Consider the following 26,866-nt stretch of genomic DNA (forward strand, 5'->3'; position numbering starts at 1 on the left):
ATAAAATGCAAAACAACTTCTTTTTGGCGTCCATATTGCTTCCAAAGTCTGACATGATGCATAAAAACACACTGACGTCGGAAGAACAACTTCCCAACTCGGAAACGGAACTATCTGAGGAACACGTGAATGTGTGGTAAATTACATATTTATTTTCACATATATACTCTAAATGATTAATTCACTTCAACACACTAAATCAGATGTTTTTGTGCTATAAACACCCAAAATTATGGTTCATAAAAGCACTCGGGTGAGAAATCAATTTAAAAAAAAAAGTTTATGTCATAAATAAGCTATTCAAGCATTTCCTGGGGAGCTCATTGGGGGTGTTACTGGGGAAATGATTATAGATGATACTTGAGGTGCTCGGCAGAGCAAGGCTACATAACAGTATCGCAATAACTGATGCACAGGGGGCACTTTAAATCTTTAAGTGTCAGCAGTATTCACTCAACAAAGCTGCTGACCTAGATCTTCATGATATAGGATTAGCATCCTGTTACCAGTTCGGGTTAAATGACTGGATGCATCAGAAGTCACGCTCATTATTCACGCAAAGTATCATAAGGGCTAGGAATAAGGTGGATATTGGTGGGGATGGTGAACACGGTAAACATTGTATTTGCTAAACATTAGCATATCAGCATTGTCATTGTTAGCATCCTGATGTTAGCATTTAGCTCAAAGCATCACTGTGCCTTACACAGCCTCAAGTAGTTGCAAGCAAAACTGTAGGTACTGAAAGATATTCCCTAAGGTGTGTGCAAAATGTTTAGTAATTTCAGCAGTTTGTTTTTAGGTTTTTCAAAAAATCTGCTGCTAAAATACATGGTCCCTTGTTGGGCACACTTTTTCCAATCTGTCACCGAGCAGTGAAGGGCTTCAAATCGCCTCCAAACTTAAAAAAAGAATGCCTTAGATACCACACATTTCCTTAAATGGCAGTGATAAAGTGCGGTGCATCTAAAAATACAATGCCTCTATTTCTAGACCGTTTTGAGAAAATGGGACAAATAATAACAAAAATTGCAAGTTTGTAAAGCCATTTGTCTCAGCAGCAGAACAATGAAGCCTCATCTCTCTGTCTCGCTCCGTCTCTTCACGTCTTTGTGAACAGATTCTTGAGTTAGATGAAGTTTTTGTGCTTGACTGACAGCTCTCATAAGTCACTGCTGTCACCCAGAGATAGGACAATAGACTCTGTCCTGTGGAAAAACAAATTATATGCCAGCCAGAATTTGTCCCGTCATTTTTCCCCAAGTCTGAATGACTGATTGAGTAGTTAGATTGTCTAGCTAATTCGTCCTAATTAAAACTGAACCATTTCCTCCACAACACACAGGCGACTGAAATGAAAAAGGACAATATCATATCTTCCTACTGCCTGCTGTCTATTAGCAGTGCAGTTTGAATGAGCTAGAAGAGTGAAAACAGTGCAATATATTGGAATGAACAAGTAGTAGTTTTGCTTGTTCTGAATATGGTACTTTCGGGCAAACATTTACTGCAGTTTTCCTGCAGTGTTTGCGACTTCCTTTAGCAGTCATCACTACTTCAAGTGTTGGACAATGACCCTCTGAGTCAGCAGTTGTGTGGCGTTATCTCACTCCTGCACAAGGTCCTGACAAAGTTGGCTGAAGAGGAATCAAGTCTTCTGATGTTGTAACATTAAAGTCATTACATGAATCTGACTAAGCATGGCCTTTTCCTGGCAGAGAGCTAATTAAGCACTACAGCGAGATGAGACGATGAGATAATGACCTGAGCAGACCTCTGTAGATCAAAGTGTATCATATGATCTTGTTGTGTCACCGGACAAACTGTGTTGCTGCTCTTTAAGCTAAAAACAGCAAAAAGCTTCTACCTACAGTGTTCTGGTGACAGGAAGTGTTGAGTTTCCTTTTTCCCATCTTACTCTTTACAGCTTGTGATCGTAAGTTTTGTTTCAGACTGTTTGAATTGTGACAGAGGATGTCTCGGGAGTGCTATAAACCCTGTACCCTTGCTCTCTCTTTAAATAGATTTAAAAGTGCTGCTTAGCTGCTTGTAGAAATAAATGGCTGTGACCTGCCTGGGCTCCAGCAGTGGGACACTGAGGGAGGTGTTGGAGCTACAGTCACATTTTCTCAGGTTTTGTGATGCAGGCAAAAAACACTGTTCCAGTCATTGCAATAAAAATAGCAGAGAAAAGCTGAAGTCACTCTGCTTTATCAGAAATGTATGTATCAGAAAACCAAAAACCTTACAACTTAAGAAGACCAAATGTACTCTGACAGTAAAGTCTTTTAAGAATGAACGATTCATTGATTAATCATGAAAGCAATCGGCAGTAGAGATGTTAACCATTAATTGTTGTTAAGAATTGAACTGAACCTAAAAATGTATTTACCGACAATCAGAGAGAAATACTTGCTAATCAAATACATCACTACATGTATACTGGTATGAGATAATGTATTTAATTATACAAGGAATTTGTCATTTAAATAATACAAAAAGACATTTTATACTAACTTCTATAACGTTTAAGCCATTTATTAGCCTCCATCTGGGTTGGATTTTGTTGGACCAACTGTTTAAGTCATTTTTGTGTTAGTTTTAGTTAATCATTCAAGTAACTTAGTTTTTACTTTCTCTGTTCTTTTAACTCCTAATGTAGCCAACTCTGATTTGCATCGAACATAGACCAAAACAGTTTTCTGATGGAAAAATATCCAACATATTTCATATATTATTAATGATTAACTGATAATCGATTGTTACAGCAGCTGACTATCTAAAGAAATCGCTTAAAGTTTGCATCCCTGTCAGCAGATTAATCCATAATGAAAACAATAGTCAGTTGCAGCTCCATTTAGCAGCTAAAGCTACTTCTAACCCACCCCAACTTCTCCCAGTTATTGAATCCATGTGCTGCTTTATTTACAAGGACATTATTGCAATAACTTTGATCCAGGAACTGACAGAAACAATTAAGCGGTGCATCACTGCCTGTTTTACGACTGTTTGTGTGGTAGAAGACAAATGTCCTCATGTATGTTTGACTGTTTTGAAATGGAGTGTAAAAAAATTATGTAACAATTCCATTATCAAACAAGAGCAACATCAAATCTGAATGGCTGAATCAAATTGTATCAGACTGGCTTCAGATCACAGTGTACTCTATCTTAACGCCTTTGCATCGGATCGTGGACTGTGTATCTAGATACAAATACAACTGTCAGAGAGATTCACACTCCTAAAGAGGAAATGGCCAGATGCAATGTCCAGTAATTGTTTAAGTATGGAGGAAAACTCATTGCTGCTACAGAACAAGAAAAATCATTTAAGAAAATATTGCACACTGAATACAGCAGACTAAATTTCCCCTGGCTCAAGTGGCATTGGCTGAGTTCACAAACGCCAGATCAATTAAATTAAATTCAGTGAAATCTAGTAAAACCTCCCACTACATCATATCTTTGTGCCCTAATGGTTGCACAATTTACTCCTTAGCCAGCAGCTATTGGTGCATAGAGAGGGTATGAACCATTAGTGGATGCCCCACAGTTCCTCAGAAAAACAGTTTACACAGCAGTTACAAGGAGCACAGAAATATGGCAGAACTGTTTCCTCCACTGGCCACTGCTGTCAGTTTATTGTGTGTTAGTGCGCTGATGAGTCAAAGCCAGCTGAACCTTTGTACTTTGCTCAGGGACAGTTGTATTGATGTAGACATGTTGCATAAAGACATCAATTATATGTTAACTCCTTCCTTTTCTCCATCTGTTACTTCTTGGAGGCAAACACTCCTGGCTACTGTCATTACTTCTGTATTCATAAGTCTCAAACAGTCCCCTTTATTTGTTTAACAAACCCTGGTCTCTTTGAATAACATTTCTCCCTTTATGTGTCTGGATTTATCTGGAAACCAGGGCTGTGAAGTTAATCAAAATATTGTCAAAACCATAATGTGGAGCTATGTCCAAATAGGAGAAGCTGCAATTGTTTGATAAAGATAAAATATATGACAAAACAGCATTATAATGAAAAACTGTAGTGCTGCAGAGATGTCTTGGCTTACAAATTGTGCTATCCAGAGGTTAGGGAACATGTTTGTTTAGTACAGACCCCAACAAATGTCACTACATCACATTTATAGTTTTTTCAGTGAAAATGAAAATTGTGATGCAAAAAAGTAATTCTGACTAATTGTGAATAATATCACAATAGCAAAATCTATACAGATAATCTCAATGGGATGTTTTATACCGTATCATGTAACCCTAGTGGAAACCCTACTGGCAATAGCAGGATTAGGAAGTCTTAAATCTTGACTCTTGAATCTTGAAAAGTTTTCTAAACGTTAGAAACGTTTTCTAAACGTGGGTAAATCCAAAAATCCTTTGCCAGGAGACAAATTTGTCTTTCTAGGTTTTGTTTTCTTGTGTGTCATGTTGGTCATCACCAACACGCTGGAAAAACAGCGAACAGTAAAAAGCAGCAGATCATATACCTCATCAGACTACATCCAGGCGACATTAAAACCTTCATCAATAACATTTTGAATGAGACACATTGCTTCTTCTAGAGCCAATAAGAGAAGTTGCTAAGGAGTCAGACATCTCGCTTCTTTCTCATCTCTGTTGAGAGTTGCACATGTGCAGTACCGATCAGGCAGATGAGACACATAAGCCACTAGCAACAGTTCCTTTTTAAAATATCTTTTATTCCAGTATCTCTTTCGAACGAAGCAAGCACTGAACGAAGTTCGAGTGTTACTTGAACAGAGAAGGATGGAAAGATATTAACAAGCCAGCGGCTGTAATTTTAACACAAATTTAGCATGGTGCATGACAAGGGGCGAAAATTAGTGTGTCCACCCGGGTGTTGTGTTTCCATCACTGCCCATTGAAGTTGACAGTGACTGCTGTAGAGTCATTTGACCTGGGAGTGAATGCTGATCCTACCCATTCACATTAAAGACAAAAGACAAATGTTCAAGGGTGTCAGGGCTCAAGGGTGCATCTAGTTTGGTTGCACGTGCACCCAAAAATCTGTCAAGTGTGACCAAACATTTTCCATGGTCGCACCGGTGCACCTAAAATTTAGTTTATTTATTTTTCTAATAAATTTAAAAAAAAAATTTCATTGCAATTTCTCCTGGCCTGTGCTGTGATTTTAACGAATCAAAACACGTATTTGCTCTTTCATTGCTGTTCACAATAATTTACATAAAATGTATTATTAGGTGCACGTCAATTTTGTGCTGGTGCACCTCAATGAAAAAGTTAGGCACACCAGGGGTCAGTCTAACTTTTTGAAATAAAAAGGCTGCAGATCATTTATCTTAATTTCCAGTGGTATTTCAGTAGATTAAGGACCCCAATTAATGATTCAGCACACAATAAACTGAAGCAAAAGATGGAATATAGTTCTTCCTTTTCAATTAATTCAATGGATCATCATATTTGAACCGAAAATTGATTCTGAATCAAATCGGACACCCAAGACATCAGTCCCTGTTATGTGATTCCATGTCATTTCTCATGCTGTCTACGTGATCTTTCAGACAAATCTCTAAAGTAAGGGGGAGAAATGTATAATAATTTTAGAAAATCTTTATTGAGTCAAATTTTGGAAAGATTAGCAAATCTAAGTAGATTTAAATAGACATTTCCATGGCGGTTTTACAACTGCTTTCCCATTAGAAAGCACTTATTTTAAAGCGCATGCAGACAGCGCTGAGTATCAAGGGTAGCTTTACGTCTCAGTATTATGCTACTGCAGCAGATCAGAAAACAACAGCCTCCTGCTGTGACAATGCTGTTTGAGCGACAGTAAGATTGTGGCAAATACTGAAAATAAGGGAGGATTATGCAAAGGAGATTGCTGTGGCAGTGGAAATTCAGGTGTAGAAAACCTCTGCAAGTGATTGAGCTGCGACACTGAACATCAACAGTTTTGGATACAGAACAGTGAAGAGGATTAAAGCTAATCTGAGGGCGTACTCGACTACGGTACTTGATGTTATATCATGTAAGGTGGATATATTCTTTGGTCCCGAGATACCTAAACTGATATCTGTAAACATGGCTATGTTTGCAGTCACAACTTCACTAAAGAAAAGACAACGATACTGTTATTTCTGTTTCTCCTTAATGAGCAGCTCCTAAAAGGGATACTTTAATGAGGCTGGTTCTACAATAAAGGCAGACATGAAAGGAAAAGGGGGAAAGTGTGTGTTTTTACTCACAGACATATCTACATGTTCCTATGTCATTAAGCTCATCAGCAAAAGCACAGCAGTCTTTGAAACACTGAAAAACATACTGTTCTACAATATCTATGAAGCCTTTTATCAGTTCTGGTCCCTTACATTTTCTGAAGAAAATTTGTTCCAGATTTTAAACTGCAAGAATTTGTTCATTAAAAGATCAATAGTGCTATTAATAAATGAAAAGTTTTTGTCAGCAGCACTTAAATTAAACTTTAATCAACACTCCTCAATTAGGCTAAACATGAAGATCTCACCAGCTTATTTGCACCTTTCAATTAACTGAAACTACTGCATTCAAAACATGCTGTTCATCTAGTAATGTGAGGGGTTTACAGATCCCGTCTTAAGTCTCCTGAGCTGCTCACAGGCTCATCAAAGCTGCCCAAATAATATCAAACATGTTTGATATTTACAATTGAAAATCTGGATGATTAAAACTTTCCGAGCCAGACGACAACAATCAATGAGAGAGGCATCCCGGAGCAGCTGATGATTATGCCATATAATGGTTCTATTTAGCCCTTGAGGCTAATGTTAGCTAGCATACTACTGTTGACAAAAACTGAAAATCTCACCTTCAGTTCTTGCTAAAGTGTAGAAAACAAACTCCACACTCGTTTAACGTTCTGCATTTGTTTTGTTTTTCTCTCTGCAGTGCAGTACCGAAGCAAGTTGTTGCTCTTCGCTAATCTATATTTCGTTTATGTCTGCTTCCCCATGAGATCACGAGAGGGAGAGGATAGTATTGAATGTTTCACATGTCCAAATCGCACCCAAAATTGACACTGCGCTTCCTTGGGTGCTCAGCAACAAACCTGTCAAGTGTAAAGAAGATCGGACGAACAGTTCACGAGATATGAAAATAAGATCCAGACAGAGAGAGAGATATTCCTTGCTTCATAGTTAGATGTAACAACCCAGCTATCTCTGTTTGTGTACATGTATGTAAAGGATAAGCAACTCATACTTAAAAGTTTGGTAACAGGCAATGTCTATTATTATTTGCATTGGACACACACAAGCACAAACACACACACACACACGCGTGCGCGCGCACACAACACGCACACAACACACACACACACACACACACACACACACACACACACACACACACACACACACACACACAGACAATTGAGCTTTAACTTCAGCAACCACATAAAAAAAAAGACAAATAATGAAACATGAGGAAGAAAGAAAGGCAGGAAACTGATATTAATCACATCCTCCAACTTATCCATCCAGCAGTGTTTGAGGATGTGTGTGTATGTGTTTGTTCGCACTAAGAAGTATATAGTAATAGACTTGTGTATGGATTAGATGCATTTTTGGCTCTTTGCCTCTGGGTTTTATTGATGACATTGTGGAAGAGGAATCAGAGTCAATACACTCATTTCCTGTCCACACACACATTTGTTCAACTCCTGTGGCCATGTGTAACATCTCACTCATCAAATTGATTTTGATTTCAAGACAAATTTTGCATTTCTTACATTATTTATTTTATTATTTATTTTATTTTTTAAATGTTTTTCAGGATATTCAGAGGAGTCACAGTGACAGAAATGTGTTTTAATTGAAACATGTCAGACAAAAAGGTTCGATACCTTTGGTGACACACTAACTGCATTGTCATCTATTGCCAGCACAGCCCAGCAATATCCACATTGCAAGAAGATGCAACTTTTTGATAAAGGTAAAAATGTGTGACAATACAGCACTATAATGAAGTGCTGCAGTGCTTTGTTATGGACGCACTCTAGACATCATCATGATTTTAATAGTTTTTTCGGTGAAAATGACGCTGAGGATGCAAAAATGATCATTCCCAATGATCGTCAATCATATCGCAATGGCATCATCTGTCGAAAAAACTGCAACATGATTGTGTCTTTACCAAATCGTGCAGCCCTAACTGTATTGTAAATGACAGCTAGTTTTATATTATGCCATTAAGAATACACTTAGTACATAAAATATTAAAACACCCAGCAATATTAAGCTATTATGTTTACCATAATACACCATGATGAAACTCATCATCATGTCTTCATAATGCATAATGAGTACAAGTTAGTGACTGTCACTGGAGAAAAAAACAATTATCTTATTAACTTTGGGTCTCTGGACTAAAAATACAATGTAAATATATTTTCTTATGTTTAAAATATGTGTTCTAGTTGTTGCTGCTTTCAGTTAGCGCCTGTGTAACACACACACACACACACACACACACACACACACACACACACACACACACACACACACACACACACACACCAATGACTCAGCTCACATAGGCGGATGGCTAAGTGCAGCACCCAAGACCTTTTTCCATCCTAATCGTAAACAACACGCGCGCGCACAAACACACACAGTATACATACTCTCTAACATCATAGTGAAAGAAACCATAACTCATCTCCTGTATTACAGCTCCCTTACACTGACCTACATGTGGTGAGATTCAGTCAGACATCTCCCCGTTTGTCTTGTCACGTCTCTGTATAAACTTTATTTTACACTACTTCACACATTAGATCATGCACATGAAGACAAAGTGTTCACCTGAATCACAGCCAGTAAAGGTCCAAATAAAACAGCTAACATGACTTTCAGGCTTTCTCTGAAAAATGACATCAAGCAACCAATGTAATTATGCATTTTGCTTTATTTCATGAGCTTGAAATAAAACTTTTATGGGCCATGGCAGTCTTGTGTTTAACCTTGGCAAGAAGCTTTTTAAAAAACCTCACAAGTTTCTTAGGGTTAAAATGAGTACTAAACTGTCCTTCTATTGTTCAGAGTGATGGCAGGATACTTTGACAGAGCCTCACCACATAACACACAGTAGACAACAAATTATGGGTACTGAAGACAGATTTGTCTTTCATTTACTTTAACAGAATCTAGTAAACATTACCTCCTCTTGTAATACTTGCATCATTTAATATCGACGGTAAACATCCCACCCTGCTTCTCTTTCATCCAACAGTTTTCTAACAAGTGATGTTTTCCCTCCTCAAACTACATGCAAGTCAGAAGCAGATTATGTTTTCCCTCCTGTGCATCTGTCAGCAACATATTTTAAAATGTTACGGATTTGGATGAAACTCAGTAGCACAGGTGGTGATCTAGATTACCAACATTATATGTTATATTCAAGTGCTGGTGGGAAAGAATGAGATCAAAGATGTGACCAGCATCAATTTCACCTCCTATTTGGAGGACAATCATACCAAGATGATTAACTATAATCAATTGAGTTGAAGTCGAACTCAAAGACCCTCTGTCATTTTTATTTAAACTTCTAGCTGCTAAATTATCTCTTTAATTTCACTTTCAGTTATTGAGATGTCAGTCACAGTGTTCTTATCTGTCGCTGTCTTAGGCCCTGTTCAGACTTGGTATTAACATCCTTCCTGAATGATCTGCAGTACATGTACGAATGCCCCCAAGACCCATTTAAGATCCAATCACTTGGACCACATTTAGAGGTGGTCTGGGCTGCGTGTGATCACATTCTTTTAAGAATAAGCCACAACAACAGGCAGAAAGGATTACACACACACATAGTCTGTTTCCCATGTGGTTCACTGTGATGCAAATTATGTTTTTTGGCTCTCTTAACCTGTCAATGTTAGCAGATGTCTGTGAACACACTGTCTGTAAACATTGAACTAGTAACCGTAATATCTTCAGACTCCATTGACAAAACCTGCAGTTTTGAGAATTGTTGATTAAGAAACTTAAAAAACTTTCCGAAACAGCTGCTGCAAATTTTAAATCATTGTGCCTTCTTGTAAATTCAGCATCAAATGGAATACCTTAAGTTCTTTCCTAAAACTTGTCAGTTTGCTGCAGCACCTCTGCACATGCCTGTTGTCTTCCTCGTCTAGTGTGTCTTGCCTGCCAACATTTAGCAGCTATTTGAACCATTTCCAAACATGGCCCCAGTATTCCTTGAAAAATTGTGCAATTCTGTAAGTTGTTGAGATAGGAGACACTTTATACACTTTCACACTGTGAAATAGTTAATGCAACCTCTAAATAATTTGTGCCTTTTTGTTAATTCAGTATTGAGTGCAATTCATTAAGATGTTCCTGTCCCTGTAAAAAGGGACAGTTTCCCTGCGACAATTAGCAGCTGTCTAAACACAAAGTATCAACTGATTTCACCATTAACACTACATTTAAGAAGAACTACATTTTACTGATGAGATTTTACAACCACAGCAAACAGTGACCAAAACAGATACTTCTTTGTCATCAGTCCCCAGACTCCCTTGAAAACAACTGCACAATTTTGTAAGTTACTGATTGAGGAGAAACTTTATAATTTAATCTAACTTTTACTTAATTATTCGGGCCTTCTTGTGAACTCTTGTTGTGCAAAATAGATAAAGGCTGGTCTTTCAAGACGCCTTTCGACCATTGGGATCAATAATTCAAGCCTCCATTGAATGCATCATTGTATATGGCAGAGGGTCGAGGCTTTTGCAAAATCAATCTAGCTGATCATTACAAGGTCACTCACGCACGTCCTTACCACATTAAAGTCGAGGTTCTTCTCTACCCAGTCAGTTGCAGCCTCGAACTCTTCAAACATTTCCATGATATAGAGGGTATCCAGAGCATCCACTATTGTGGCTCCCTTTATGCTGCCTGCAAGAGAGACAGATTGAAAGATTAGGAATAAATAACAGAATTTGGCACGTTCTCAATGCACATTCTTCAAGGTTTTTGTGTCTTCACAAAATGTGTTTTGCATAACATCTGTCTGTTTAAAAAAACAGAAACGCTGGGAAGGAAGCTGAATATAAAAGCCTCAGGTTTAACTTTTCCCAAATGAGCAAAAACTCATCTAAATGTTAAAAGTGTGTTACTCAGTGTACCATTCCTTTTATCAGTATGAATGACAACAGGTGTTAGCAGCAGCCTCACTTAAAAAAGCACTGAATAAACAGCAGAAGTTAAAAGTTCTGTTCAGAGGTTGAATTAATTATTTTGCACGACAGATGGTGAGAAGCAGCGATTATCGGCGCTGATGAAACGTCGGGAGTATTGCTCATCTCTAGTGATTAGCCTCATAGCAGGAGGGAAGACACACAAACCATCATTTCACCACTGTCATTACCCAAACCCCCCCAACGAATCAAACTCCACTCGAACACCTTAGTCTGTGTATGTGCCAGGGAGCTCAAAAAATTCATTAAGCGTGCCGCGCTGAGCCCTCAGCAAAGCTTTTAGTCCTAACATACTTGTTACAAACACAAGATCCCATCTGTCGGAGCTATCTGACCACTTAAAGACAGAAAAAGGAGAAAAAAAAGGAAATGGAAGATGGGGAAGTGGAGAAAGTAACAAGACAATCAGTCAGAGACAGAGAGAGAGAGAGAAAGAGAGAGGGAGAGAGAGCACAGATATGAAAAACATTAATACATCAGTGTATCTGGACCGACCTACACAGAGAAGGGCAACGTGGAAAGAAAAACAGTTGAGAGAAAAAAAACGCAGAAATAATAAGAAGGATAGAGAAACAGACCAAGTCAGGAGAGAAAAAAGTTTGAAAATGATGTGGAAGAGTCAAGATGAAAGCCAAAAAGCTGCTGGTTTGTTATTGTGTGAATCTGTGGGTTTATATCCCTCTGTAAGCTGTGGGAGGATGTAAAGGCAGCTAAAAGCTTTCCATTAGACACAATGCTGAATCATCAGCTAGAGGTGCTGGCTACTGCTGTCCATCAGTACTGTGCTCAGTGCTTTGTGGGGAAATTATTATTATTCCTCTAAAATCACCACTGTGAGACGGCAACTAGGTCAACTGTTACTAGCTGTGGAGCAGATTCTCATTACAAAGCCAGAGATACAAAAGCTATTTCAGAATAATGCTGCTGTTATACCATAATTTTTATTTACATTTATGAAAAAGGGGACACTGAACCTATATAGGAAAGGCGAGTATTTAAGATTTGAAGGTCAACACCACTCTTCAAACTGTGTGTTAAATAGGGTTCTTGAAGCGTCCCTCTAGTGCAGTACTATAAAGAGCAGGAAAAGTCTGACTCGAGGGCAGTCAGAGTGGTTGAATGGGTCAAACACTGGACTTTACCTCTGGAGAACTGACCAAGAGTCAAGAGTGATTTGTTTTTAGGTTATGTTATGAGAGTAAGTTAACCTACGTAAAAAAGATGCAACTTCCTTTGCATGACTGACTTTGTTTCGTCTCTTATGTTAAGTGATGTAAGTTATGAGTTTGAATGTAGTTATCTTAACCCAAAGCATGATCTTTTCATAAACCTAACCTAAAAAGTAGTTTTGGAGCCTAAACCCAACCAAGTAGCTTCTGGGTCTAAACCTAACCAAGTAGTTCTGGCCCCTAATCCTAACCAAGTAGTGTCGGGCTTCAACCTAACCAGGTAGTTTTTAGGCCGAAACCAAGTAGATTTTGTGCCTAAACCTAACCAAACCATAACTGCTTGACAACATTAATAACAGTCCAAAAGTAGTAATATATATATATATATATATATATATATATATATATATATATATATATATATATATAGTAAAAAATATGTCATTACAACTGTCTGTCAGCAAGCTTTATTTTGAAAGTCTTGCTGGACAACTTGACCGTGGAGCACTTCACATGCAAAACTACGCTAGAGGGCTCGTTAGAGCATCATAGGTTAAAGCTGGAGGCCACTGACCAGCTGCCATATTTGACAAGCTGTGGAGAATGAAAGTGAGAAGTGAGAATGAAAATTTTCTAGAAGAAGAAAGTAGGAATTTCAGATGTTGATATTAAAATGTGGCATTTGCATTCTACAATTAATGTGTAATAAATCATATTGCATCATACACACACAGAAGTGTACCAAACATCCAAGTTGTCCAAGTCAAATCTAATACATTTATTTATAGAGCCCAAAAACACAAATCACATTGCCTCAGTGGGCTTCACAATCTGTGAAGTGAACAACACCCTTGGCCTTTTGACCCTCAATTCGAGTTACACCCTTTGACGGCTCACAACATCATGCAGTTATCTGTCTTCTGATAATAATTTGAATGATTTGTCAAGCCTAGAGCCACGTTACAGTGAGAGAGATCATGTGAGTGGAAGTGTCAGCAGATCCAGTTATTGTTGTAGTCTCTTGTCCTTCCTGTTTTGCACTCATCTCACATTTTTGCTCCATTGAAACCTCCAGAGCGACAAAGAGAGGACAAGACACTTTTCTCCTGTCCATTGTCTTGTCACTATGCTTCCTTCCCCTTCACTGCTCTTCCTGTGCCTGAGTGTGAAGTGTGTGTGTGTGTGTGTGTTGTGTGCGTGTGTGTGTGATGTGAGAGGTACAGATGGTTGAACAGTGACCAGAATACTAATACTAAATATTAGAAGAAAAAAGTTAGAGAGGAAAGGTTTTTTGCAAATTCAAAGTTTATCGGTTTATCTTGAAGGAAAATATTTCACATTCACTTATTTATGAAATACTGTGTCTTAACAGTTTTTGAATTTCTAAACAAAATGCTGACAAGACAGAGGTCTGGGTAAAAAACATAGTTATTTGTCTATTTGTCTTATTTGTCTAGAGTTCAATCTTTAAAAATCTGTCACAGTGTTCTGCTTGTTGAAACCTTAACACTCATTTGATTCAATAGAAACAACATGAGACAACACAGTTTTAGTAGAGATTATATCATTATTTTTATATCTAAGGATGAGAATTGCACAATTCCACCAATCTCTATGTGCTTGTCAAGCACAAATGGTAAATGTATAAGTTGTCCCAACCTGACAAGTTTAACGGGACAAGTGAGAAAGATATCACCAAAGCACACTGTCCTGAGATGAAGTCTAATCAATCCCACCAAGAAGTTGCAATGTTATGATTGACAATCCCTGTGAATTCTGCATGACATTGTTGTGGTGATTGGACAAAAAAATCACGGTCATGTAGAATTCACAAGGAGAGGCAACCGCAACATCGCAACTTCCTGGAGGGATTGCCTGATATTGCAAAATCAGTGAAAATATCTGTGCAGTTGGACTGTGTTTATGTTGTGTTGTACAGTTTTATTTCCTTTTGTCTGTGGTGAAAACCTGACATCTGTGCACAAAGATGACACTCAAATCAAAAGTAAAAAATATGTAAGATTGAGACAAAATGGGAAGTTATGTTTTTTGTCTACTATTAGAAAAAAATTGAGAACAACTGCTCAAACTGAACATGAAGAAAAAGGGACATCCTGTTGTCTGAAGCAAAAATAATATGTTGAACAATTGGTCAGTTGTTTAAAAGAAAATTAATTATGAACTATTTCAGTCATTTTTCAAGCAAAACACCAAACATTGGCTGGTTGCAGTTCATCAACTAAAGGATTTAATAATTTCCTTTGTCATAAATGGCAACAAATAAATGGAGAAAAAAAAATTTGTCGGTTGGACAAAACAAGCGAATTTGGAGGCATCACCTTGGGCTCTGGAAAACTGTAATGGTCATTTTTCACAATTTATTGGAATAAACAGAATCAAGAATCTAAACAGATTTATCAATAATAAAAACAATTGTCAGTTTCCTGACAATTAAGTTATTGCACTAAATATTAAGACTGCTCGTCTTTTCATCAAGTAGACAGATTACACTGATCACAGATTGAGACTTTCATCGAAAAGATCTCTGATGTTTGTGAGACAGCTTGTCGAGCACCATGGTGGCAGAGGGCACCAATAAATCTGCTAAAATCAGCTTGTTACCGGATCCAGGATTTGTGTCAATGTCCAGATGGGAAGACTCTAAAAACTGGTCCTTGAGGTTGTGAGAGCAAAGTCAGATGATCTTGGAGGTGATCCGTGTGCTGCTGAGGATTTTGTCTCTGATTGCAACTGTGAGTATGGTGAAGTAGCAGATGGCTAAGCAGAGGGCAGCCTCTATGATGCTTCTGAAAAACACAAGTGGTAGCGGAGGAGGACAGAGTCTGATGCCTCTATTAAAACGAAGAGTAGGGGAGGACAGGCCTTCTATTTGCTGGTGGCGGTTGGCTTGTCACATAGGGAGTTAAAAGGAAATACTCCCAGTGTCTTTGTTTTATTGTTGTTGCAACCAGTTTGAGTGCACCATTGGAAAAAATTTAAGTAAATCGCTTCTTTTTGCAGCAATTTTGGTTTATTTTAGAGCTGCAATCAATTAGTCCGCCTAAAGAAAAACAACTGGCAACTATTTTGATAATTGATAATCATTTCAGTCATTTTTCAAAGAAAAATGTCAAACATTTGCTGGTTCCAGCTTCTTAAATGTAAGAATTTGCTGCTTTACTTTGTCATTTCTGTAAATGGAGAGTCTTTGGGTTTAGGACTAAAACAATTTGGACAAAGCACATCACGTGAAGATGTCACTCTGGTACTATGATTATGATTTTATTAAATTTTTGACATTTTTGACATTTTAGAGATTAAATAATTACTCATTTAATCCCGTAAATAACTGGCAGATAAATCTATAATGAAAATAATCATGGGCAGCCTTATTTGGCAGAGGAGGTTATGTTTTCACCCATTGGTTGGTTGGTTGGTTGGTTGCTGGGCAGGATTACACAAAAACTACTGAACAGATTTCCACGAAACTTGGATGAAGGATGGGTCTCGGCCCAGAATAGACCTCATTTACTTGGTGCAAATCCGGATAAAGGGAGTTTATTCTCCCTCTCTACATTGTGAGATAGGCCATTTTTCGACACATTGGTTAATTTCTCAGGGAATAATGTATGTTTAGGTGGCTGGTATTTGGCATTTAATTAGATGTGGACCCAAAAAATAGTCTGGTGGATTTAAATATGTTTTATTTGATATTGGAATAGGCTCTATTGAATTATAATGGACTGTTGGGTTTTGGTGGAGGTATGTGGCTCTACTGAGTGTCATTCTAGTTTTTATTTTATTCATATTATTTTTTGCCTGATTTAACGATAGTGTTGCATGTCAGAGGTGAAGCCTATGAATGCCTGAGATTCTTCAAAGATGGTTAAATGACGGAAAGTAGAGTTTGACAAAAAATAAGGGTTGTATGCTGTGTGGTGCTCGACCTTTTGGACACACACACTATAAAGAAGAACATGGGAGAGTGAGAAATGGAGGAAAGATGAAAAATGAAAGAGCTGGTGTCCTCGGAACAGAAGGCAAGAATCATTACCTTTCTGTTCCCAGACAAAGAATAAGGACAGATGGGAGAGGGATGGCAGACAAAAATGGGAGAGTGGAGGTCCAAACGTCGTTAACGAACAGTATCAGTCTCTGGAAACACAATTCATCCAGTTCTCTTCCTACATCACTCGTCTTCTAATGAGGTATCCATCAATCTTTTCTGCTTTTTCAGTTCACTCTTTTCAGTATTTCTATCCTCTCTCCTGCCTCCTTTCTTTATCTTTTTTTTTCTCCTTTGATTGTTTACCATCTTGCTTCCTTCCATCATCGGGCACTGCTCTCCCTCCTCAGACAGAAAATGAGCAGGGGAGTGATGGATGAATTAAAAGAGAAAGCACAACATTTTGCAGGCTACATTCATTATCTGCATAGGCAAATATCCTAACTTGAAACTGAACACCCACACAAACACACACTCCTACCTGATATATCCTATGGAAGATCATGTATTAAGTTTGATAAGTATTAGCTGGTATAGAACAAGCGCGGTGTCAATAATAATGCTAACTTAATGCATTCCTTTCTACACTGCAGTGTGTTTGACTGTGTGTGAGGCAGGAGAGTGATGCATTGTTTGGTTATTCAGAACAAAATAACCTTCACTTCACGCAATCAGGCGGCAAAGACAGAGCTGTAATCTGTGATGCTGTGATGTGGGAGTGCACATGAGTGATTGAGAGCGAATGACAAACGCGATGTTTTTTCTATTGCGGACACACACTGCTGATTGTGTTGTGGGAGGTCAAAGTGTCAAGATGACTTTAGTTTTTGGCTAAAGAGCATACATTACATTTTAATCTTTAGACAGGAGGTAGAATAACAATTTAACTGTGTGTGTTCCTGTGACAAAACAGGGATTAAGCAATAAATCTCCAATAATCCTTTTTGAATCTGTTCTCCAACTGTATTTGTTTAAATGTGCTTTTAGTACACACCCTGCATACATGCAGGTTTAATAGTGATGGTTATAAATATATCAGTGGATCCCCAGGATGCTAAAATGACTACTTTTGTTTAGGTTAACAGCTCCAGAAAAAGTTAGTACGTGGACCTTCCAATTCTTCTGCCCCCACTATGAGTGTAGGTGCTCAGCTCAACACACTTCTAATAAAGCCTGTAGTTTTTAGTGGAGACAATTTGGGAAACTGCAAAAATAGTATTGGACAAAAAAAACGCAGTAATAGTGTTGGCTTGGTGCAACTACCTCCCCCGAGAGTATCACCGATGAAAGAACAAGATTAAGTTCTCATAGGAAGTGCAACAGAGGAATTAATCTCATAAACACACACAAGGAAGTCCACGAGAGTAAAAGTAAAAAGAGTTTAACAGTAGCTTAATTCAACAGTTATGGGCCTGTGACCTCTGTTGACACACATGCAGGCTGTCATTAAGCCAATCACCACCTATGTGCAAGAGTAAGTGATACATTTACATCTCTAATTACTTCTGAATGTGACTTTTATGAGAATGTGTATTTTCATTGTGCTGCAGAAGTCTTTACCACATAATTGTTTGTAGAAGCATGTTATTGTGAAGGACAGAAGTAGAGTCTCAAATATTGACAGCATTGGTGTTGATTTGGCTGACTTGGGAATAAACTAATAACCCCACAAAATCAACACCACTCGCTGTTAAACACAAAGAGATAAGGGATTAGGGCGGCCGATCCAGGACAAGCCTTGTGCACAGCTAAATCAACAGCATCCTTTTTCCTACTCTGGTAAAGACAAAGAAGAAGTTCTACTATACACCAACAAATTAACTGAAAAAATTACAAGATTGTTTATTGTAGTAATAGTTTCCTTGATGATCCCCTGGTGATTTTCTTGCTAGTTTCCACTCCTGGCAACCAGGGGGCTGAGTCAGCAAATAGGACTGCTAATTAGCTGATAGCAGCTACATTTAGCAGCAGGTAGCGATCACTTTAGCCTCCCTCATTCTCTGAGGTGTTCATCGGGAGGCTGCTGGTTAGCAGCCGTTGGCAGTTACTTTAGCACAAGTTATCTGTCCAGAGTTGAGGCAGAGCAGCCGGAGTACAGAGTACAGCACCAAGTCAAAGAATAAAGTTGTTAAGGTGTGTTCTGTGACTCCTGGTCCAGAGAAAGACTTGGCTCTGGTGACACTGTTCTTTTTATAAATTCATGGCAGCGGGCGTTTAATGGACACAAAATTAGTATATGCCACTGAGTGCAGGGTGAGTCATAAACAATTTTTCTTACCATTTTCTAGGACGTTACAAACTCTAAAATACCATTAAAAATACCTACAAAACCACTTTTCTCCCATCGTTTGGTTTTAAAAAACACTTCAAACATCAATTTTGATTTCATGGAAACTGTAATGTATTTACAGTAAATTTAATAAAAATGTTCGCAAAAAGTGGCTGCGTCAGGACACAATTACTTTAATTTTACATTAGCGACACATTAGCAGACAGCTAGTATAGTGGCAAGCTTGGTTAGGAGTAAACTGATCAGAGAAAAACTGAACTCTACTTAGCAAAAAGAGGAATTAAGGAGTTCTTCCAGATAATGCTCCAACAAGGACATCTGAGGAGTTAATGAAGGATCAATACAGACAATATATGCCCACACAGAGTAGACAAAATCATGGATGTAATGTCAATTAAACGGCATTACATATTAATGCTGCCATCAGGAGGATATTACATTAATTCTAGTGCCCATAAAGTCATAAACCCCTACATTTATTTTTAAAGCCTTTATTGGATCATGTTTCATGTATATGCACTCAGTGTGCTTAAGACAAACTTTTCAAGTCAAGCAAATTGTTATCATACTTTGGTAAGTAATGTAATGTTATATCTAGATATGTGATATGAGTTTCTTTGCTTTGGGAAGAAGAGGCAAAGAACAGTAAATGTCATGTGGATTACATCACCCACACAATGTGAACACAAAGCGTGACCTCCGCAGTCAGCTGAGCCCTCCAGCTCTGGGTCACGCTGAGCTCCTTGGTAAGGTTTTTGCATCTCCCTTTCACTGTTATTCAGAGCTCCTAGCTGTACACAACTCAACCTGAGCACAGAGCCATGGACTATACCACAGCAGCCGGGTGAAGCAAAGCTCCGCTCCCACAATAAAGTCAGCCCTACAACTATAGGTCACATGAATTGTGACTCAATCTGTGGTGCCCTTTAGCCTGAAGCTTTCTACTCCCCTCCGTCAGCCAGCATCACACTTTAAATTGCATCCGAAAACACTGAGTGTTCATTTTGTGTGACTGGCTGATAAATTAATCTACCTTTGTCCTTTTCCTTGCTCATGTTTGTTCTCTCTGTCCTTATCTTTTCTACTTCATGAGACTACCTTCCTCAAACCTTTGCATCTTAAATTAACTCAAGAAATTCTAACTAAAACTATAAATTTAAGGCTACAGGCTAACGTCAATTTTAGCTTCTTCAACAAGCTAACAACAGTGTTAATTTCTCCAACAGGCTAACATCTGTGTTAGCTTCTCCAACAAGCCAATATTAATTTTAGCTTCTCCAACAAGCTTATATCACTGTTAGCTTATCGAACAAGTTTACATCCCTGTTAGCTTCTTGAACAGGTTTACATCAGTGTTAGCTTCTTGAACAGGTTTACATCAGTGTTAGCTTCTTGAACATGTTTACATCAGTGTTAGCTTCTTGAACAGGTTTACATCATGTTAGCTTCTTGAAAATGTTTACATCAGTGTTAGCTTCTTGAACATGTTTACATCAGTGTTAGCTTCTTGAACAGGTTTACATCAGTGTAAGCTTCTCAAAAAAGGCTAACATTTTTCTTAGCTTCATTAACTAACCAACATCTGTGTTAGCTTCTCCAACAGGCTAACATCAGTATTAGTTTCTCAAACAGGCTAACATTATTTTAGCTTCTCCAACAGGCTCACATCAGTGTTAGCTTCTCCACCAGGCTAACAAGGATGTTAGCTTAGCTTCTCCAGTTGTGGATTGAGTATCATTTCAATCATAATATTTGAGTGTTCATGTTGTTTCCCATCTTCCTTGTCATTGGCATACAACTGGAGCTGCCATTTTGAATTAAAGACAGGCTCTTTGCCATCCTAACTTGCGAAATTCTTTAGTTACGACAGTTTGTAAATGTTAACTTCCTATCCTAAAATAAGAAACGTTTTTTTCTAAAATACAGTTTGGAGACGGTTCTGTAATACCAAAAATCCAATATATCCTCCACAGTTAACGGAAATCAGATAGGATTCCATACTTAATAACTTTCTGTAATGAGCCCCCTGTTTCCGAGATGATGAAATGACTGGATTTATTAAGCTCCACAGCAAAACTCAAACTCTCTTTTGCCTCTTTCTAACACCACACGAATTAAAGTGAAGATAAACTTCAACTAAGCAACATCAACCAAACAACTGTGAAATGCAAATATTTGTATGAGAACACTCAAAAAAGAGGTCAGCATAAATATTTATCTACCGCCCATCATCTTTTGAGTGCTCCTCCTTAGTCTACCACCAGTGTTACACCATATTCTTTGACCTGAAGCAGTGGAATAACAATTTCACCTTCAAGAAACATGAAGCGCATTGTGCATGCAAAAAAAATCTATGACTTAAAAATGTTGTTATGTTCTGAATGATAAAGAATAAAAATCATTTCCACTGTTTAGCTGTTGTTGTGGTGAAAAACACTCTTTCAGTACATGGTCTTTCTAGAAGATACTAGGTAAAATGAAAACAGTTCATATATTTTTTCACCAAGAGGTCCTAGTATCATAACAACTGACTCACTGACAGCCTTATAAGAGTTAGCTAGGTGGGCTAAGTAATATCAATAATGTTAGAAGTTTTCACTCCACAAAGTCACGAACCTAGATCTTCATGAATGAATGAAACGCTGCACCAATTGCTCCAAGAACAAAGATTATCGTTACCATAGAAAAGGACTGATTCGGTTAAGTGACAGGACACGCTGGAAGTCACGGCCATAATAAGTGCAAGGTGGATTGAATTTCTGGTTCAGTTAAGGCCACCTTACAAAACAACATATCTAAGCTTTCTGGTGGCCAAGTGGTAAAGACGCAAATGTAAAGGAGAGTGGTTCAATTCTGGTCAGGGACGTTTGTTGAATGTCATCTCCCACACCCTCTCTTCCCATGTTTCCTGTCCTCTTCTCCTACCTGATACAAATAAAAAATAGACAGGGCTGTAAACATAACCTCTTCCCCGCTTTACTAGAGATAAATGAGTATTGGCACTACACACTGACTCAGCAGCTTTAGCTCCAAAATAGCAGCCTCAGCCTTCAAAAGAGTGACAGCAGTCAAAGTGTCATTGATATTAAAAAAACTGAAGGCTGCTCTCATCTTAAAAACATAGTTTCTCCTCAGCTCACTGCCTCTCCCTCTCAGCTCAGGATAGAAAAGGTTCCCAGTGTGTCCCATACTGCAAAGTTGACTCAATGCAAACTCCAGGTTTAATCCTTAATCCTACAATTTGATCCAGATCTCAACACCCTCAGCCCGGCTGGTGATCCCATTTAGCCCCAACTACCGCCTCTACGTCGAGTCCACACACAGTATTTTCTGCGAGGTCACAGAGGGGAGGTGAGGAAAAGTGATGGGTAAGCCTTTGGCTAATCGCGTTATCGTAGGCAGAACGCACGAACATACACATACACATTCCCAAAGTGTATTAACCTCTTGGCTTCTGCTGCCAGATACCCAAGCATCAACACTTTTTGTCAAGGTTACAGTGAAAGGCATTACCACGCTTCACTTGTGTGTGTGGAAAAACTGACAACGGGATTTTAAGCAGACCTGTGATAATACACCAAACGCAGGATAGAAAGAGGCAGACTGCAGATAGGAAAATATTTCGGGAGCGTTTAGGTGTTCATTTTGTTTGGCTGCTTCGTTAATTCAGCCGTGGGAACTTTCAGGGACCATGCAGACTTCGAAGAGTTTGCATGAGTGTGTTCAAGGTGTGTGTGTGTGTGTTTATCAGGAGGATGGGCGGTGCTGCTGCAGTGTGTTGTTGTAGGCCGGGCGAGCAGGCGTATTGTTCAATGCGTATGAGTGTGTAATTAATTAATGTGGATGCAGACTCAAGGTTCTATAACGAAGGCTCAGGAGATGAGCACGAATAACACACTGCTGCAAGGTGTGTGTGTGTGTGTGTGTGTGTGTGTGTGTGTGTGTTCATGTGATGGATATCCCCATTTCTGCTGCTGCAGTGCTCCCCTGTCTGTGTTCCACCCACCTCTGTGCAGAGCGAGATCTACATCATTTCAGACACAACCAAACACAACCCCTTCCCTTCCCTCCTCTTACACACACACACACACACGCACACAACATGAAAACCTGAGGGAAGGCCAGAGCAGAATTACTCCATCCATTTCAATTAGAGAGATTGAATATCTGATTCAGACACACAGACACAATTCTGTGTGGGAGCTGAGGCTGCAGCCCAGGACTCAATGTCAAATTATATAACCAAGTAAATGACTTGTCTGGAAATAGAAAGACACCAAAAACATTAGCCTCCTTGACTGGTGGGCGATAACAATATTTTTTAGCCCTGCTAGCGAGTGACAGAGCTGTGCTCCGAGGCTGGCAGGATACAGGAAAGTGGGAAACAAAATTTGCTTTGACACAATGATGGGGTTGTGACCAAGAAGAAACACTGCATTTGGCTTTGATGGCTGCAGGACACACATGGAAGGGGCCAGGCGGTATGATCGAACATTCATTCACCATCCTGCAAGACACTGACACATATGCTGGGGTGAAAATGTTCAAGAGTTCAGCTAGTTTTACTATTCTCTTATGATATGCGGATATTTCTTTTCCAGCTATGACTCACAACGTCCTCCAGCTGGAGTGGATATCATTTTGATCTTTGCCCTCGACTCTAGAGTTAATGAGTCTTGAACTGTTGAATCTGCTGTTCAAAAAAGAACCTCATTCTATGACCTGAAAAAGTTGAGCGAATAACACACTACAGGCAAACGTATAACAGAGATAATCTTTTAACCAGGGCTGCACAACTAATCCACATATTGTGTATATTGATGTATCCGTTTAGAATTTACTTTAAACTCCCATCATCAGAGAAGGGGGTCTATCATCTCTCACATCCCTGCCTGGTGAGCATCGACATGAATCCTTGCACTAGGTTTAAAAGCATCTTTGTCTCTGCACCACATGTCTGTAACTTAAGCCTTAAAGTTAGCCGACTATAGTGAGGAAGCTAAGCTAAGCTACCCTTGAGAGAAACACACCAAGAGCAGCCAGCAGGAAACAAACACCACTGCCAACGATTTAACCGGGCGTCTTGGGTTCACTTACCTTGCCAGGTTATTATAAGTAAATAATAAAGAGGACATGGAGACATAACTTAAGTGCATTTCGCAGCAACAAACTTCTTTTTATATCTGTCCCACATGTCACAAACTCCAACAACTCTTGTCATACAGCAACTCTGAGGGAACACTACCTTTTTTGTGCTCTCTGGTGGGGGCAGTTTAAATCACAATGTTACAATAATGCAGGATCATCTCCCCTAAATGTTACAGATTGTTTTTTTTTTTATTTAGGTAATATATTCAAAAGGACTGGCTCCTTATCTTTAGGATCTTTAAAAGGTCTTTATTGTCTCTTATCTAAAGCCTTTAGCTGAAGCACAATAGAGATCTGCCATTGCTCCTGTTATTCTCCCTCGACATCTGGACCTGCCTAACTCTCTGCATGTCCAAGAGTTGTTTTTCTGATTTTAAAATTAGCCGTGACTTGACTGTACACTGCAGAATTTCTTCTGAAAAACCATCTGGAAGTATGAAAGCCCTCTTTGCAATGAGGATCATGTTCTTCCACATGATTGTTGTGAGTTGCCGGTTAAAGCAAAAACAACTGAAACAGAAAATATAGCTGCATTACTGCTTCCATTACAACTTGGAGATAAAGAGAAGAGAAAGAGAAATGCCGCCACAATGCTGACTTGCAGCTCAGTTTCTTCATTCTTTTTAAGCTAAAACCCTTCTATCTCCTGTGTCGGCCCTTAATACTGAAACCACGGAAACACACTCATGTCCTTAATCTTTCACAGAAGAGGTGAAAAAGAGAACAGGATGAACAGAGCAGCCAAAAAGTTATTGAGTTATTGAGATAGATTAGCTGTAATGGTGGACTCATCTCTACTGTAAAGTCAGTCTACATTAACCAGTGGAGAGCCAACTGCGAGACATTTAATGGTGTAATTATTGATGGCGTAATAGACCACAGTTAAACAGACATCTGTGCTGGATTTAAACCAACAACCGAAATCAGTATCTGGCAGAAGGTTTGGTGCAGCCTCGCCCAATCTCCCTCTACACTCACACACAACAAAGTTGTGACAAAACTGTGTTTGGAGGACAAAAGCCCGTCGCTGGAGCAGTGGATACAAAAATGGCTTTAAAGGTACAATTATGTTTCACAAAATGTACCTGATGTACCGCAGGTCTTTAACCACTGAATATAATGGAGATGCGACATAAAACTAGCATTTGAAGGCCAAGCATAAACATAAAGGATGGTTTCAGTTCTGCTTTTCTTGCGTCTGGGTATTCCTACTATCACTAAAGGAAAGTGATACGGGTAGCTGCAGCATCACTCCAGGGGACAAGGAGCAGAAAAGCCATTGAGAGGGCTGGTGTGGAGGAAAGGCCACAGGAGACAGGAGGGAAAAACAACATGAAGAAAAGAGACCATCACAAAACCCTGGCAGCATCTGTGGCAAAGCCTGCCATTCATTCATGCAACAGCCTTTAAAAGCACTGCAGGCAGGGCCAAGGAGATAACCTCCGCAGCAAAGCCTGTGTGTCTCAGGAGATACAAAGGCCTTGTCCTTCTTCACACATCCTGTAGCTACAGATCCATCCAACTTCCAGCAAATAACCAAAGTCTGAACAGGCTGTCAAAGTATAATGTGAATTAGATAACCCCAAGGAGCAGAGTGGAGATATACAATCTCAGTAGAACAAGACATAACACGTTATTATTTATCGTCTAATGAATCAGCATCGATAAATCATATATCATGGACTGTTTGGAAACTAATCTGTTGAGAAACGTCAGAGCTCATGGCAGCAAAACACATCACACTGCACACAAACGGTATTCATACTGCTGGTAAACCTGCAAACACTTCTCATCATCTGTTGCACAATGACACTGATGAATTCATGAAGTATGTAATGATGCACTATAGGCAGAGTTGCACCATATTGAATCCTTTCAACAAAAGCTGATTATTTCATGGTAATTGCAGCCAAAACAAATTTGAGAAAGATGTATAAAATGCATCTTTAAATACCATCTGTGTCTAGTTTCAACCAGTTTAATTAAAATGAATGGATCACTGTATCAGTGCATCTTAACTGTAATAAAGCTTCTTTTGTTTTGTTTTTTTGTTTGTTTCTTGGGGCTGGGGTGTTAGAGAATGGGCCACAGAAAATGAGGGGAAAATAGAAATTAGTTCCAACACAGGTCCTTGGCTGGATGCAAACTTTTTTTAAATACAATTTTAATACCACAGTGTTGTGGTATTAACATTGTTGGCGCCTTAACCAATTGGCCACCAGGGCTCCCAACAGCCATCATTTTATTATTGGTCCAAATACCAATATGTTTTTAAACTGTTATTGCCTGAAACCAATATGCTAGCCTATATTTGTGCTCAGCGACTACATATTGTTAATAAGTTTTACGATATTAAACATTTTTAGGCTAACACCAATATTTATGGATGCACAGATGGATTTTTCAGCTCGCCCTCAATAGAAAAACAACTGCAGACGTTGACTGTATAAGCAGCTTATTACCACCAATATTTATGAAGAGGCATTCTGTTTTTGTGTCAGAACCCAACTTCAGCCCATCGCAGCTAATGTGAGCTGAAGAACTGAGTTTGTTACCCTCTCATGCAGAGTCCCACGTGACTGTTTTCTGCCTAAAGTAACAAATAGCCTCTTTTATTGCATTCAAAGCACTTTCATGTAAGCACCCAGCACTTAATCACTTAATATCACTTATTTTTACACTATGTTTTCACTTTAAGCACCAATTTAATTGACGTGACCAAACTTGGCCAGAACCAGGACATCATTTCTACATTTTTGTCCTAACCCGGCACAGCCCGACTGGATTTTGGGTCGGGTATCCATTCTCTACTACCCACCCCAGTCACAGCCTGTTCGCCCAGCTGCTGTCTGCCAAGTGATACAGAAGTTTCTGCTGCGATACCACCAGACTAGCATCTTCTTTCATCAGGCTGTGACCGAAAACAGATGTTTTTGTTTCTTTGTTTTGTGTGCACCATAAAGGAACTACAACTTGCATTTTGTGGTGTTGTAGAATGATAAATTATCTGTGACCCTTGAA

General features: G+C 38.9%; 1 protein-coding gene across 1 annotated transcript in view; it reads right to left on the reverse strand.

Moving 5' to 3' along the window:
• man1a1 (mannosidase, alpha, class 1A, member 1) overlaps positions 1-26,866 on the reverse strand; it is a 163,848-nt gene that overhangs the window by 84,476 nt on the left and 52,506 nt on the right. Inside the window, exon 3 of the mRNA XM_073492518.1 lies at positions 10,815-10,930. Within this exon, the coding sequence (XP_073348619.1) occupies positions 10,815-10,930 (116 nt within the window). The remainder of the gene's footprint in view (positions 1-10,814; positions 10,931-26,866) is intronic.

This window comes from Pagrus major, chromosome 22, assembly GCF_040436345.1.
Source record: "Pagrus major chromosome 22, Pma_NU_1.0".
Classification (NCBI taxonomy): Eukaryota; Metazoa; Chordata; class Actinopteri; order Spariformes; family Sparidae; genus Pagrus; species Pagrus major.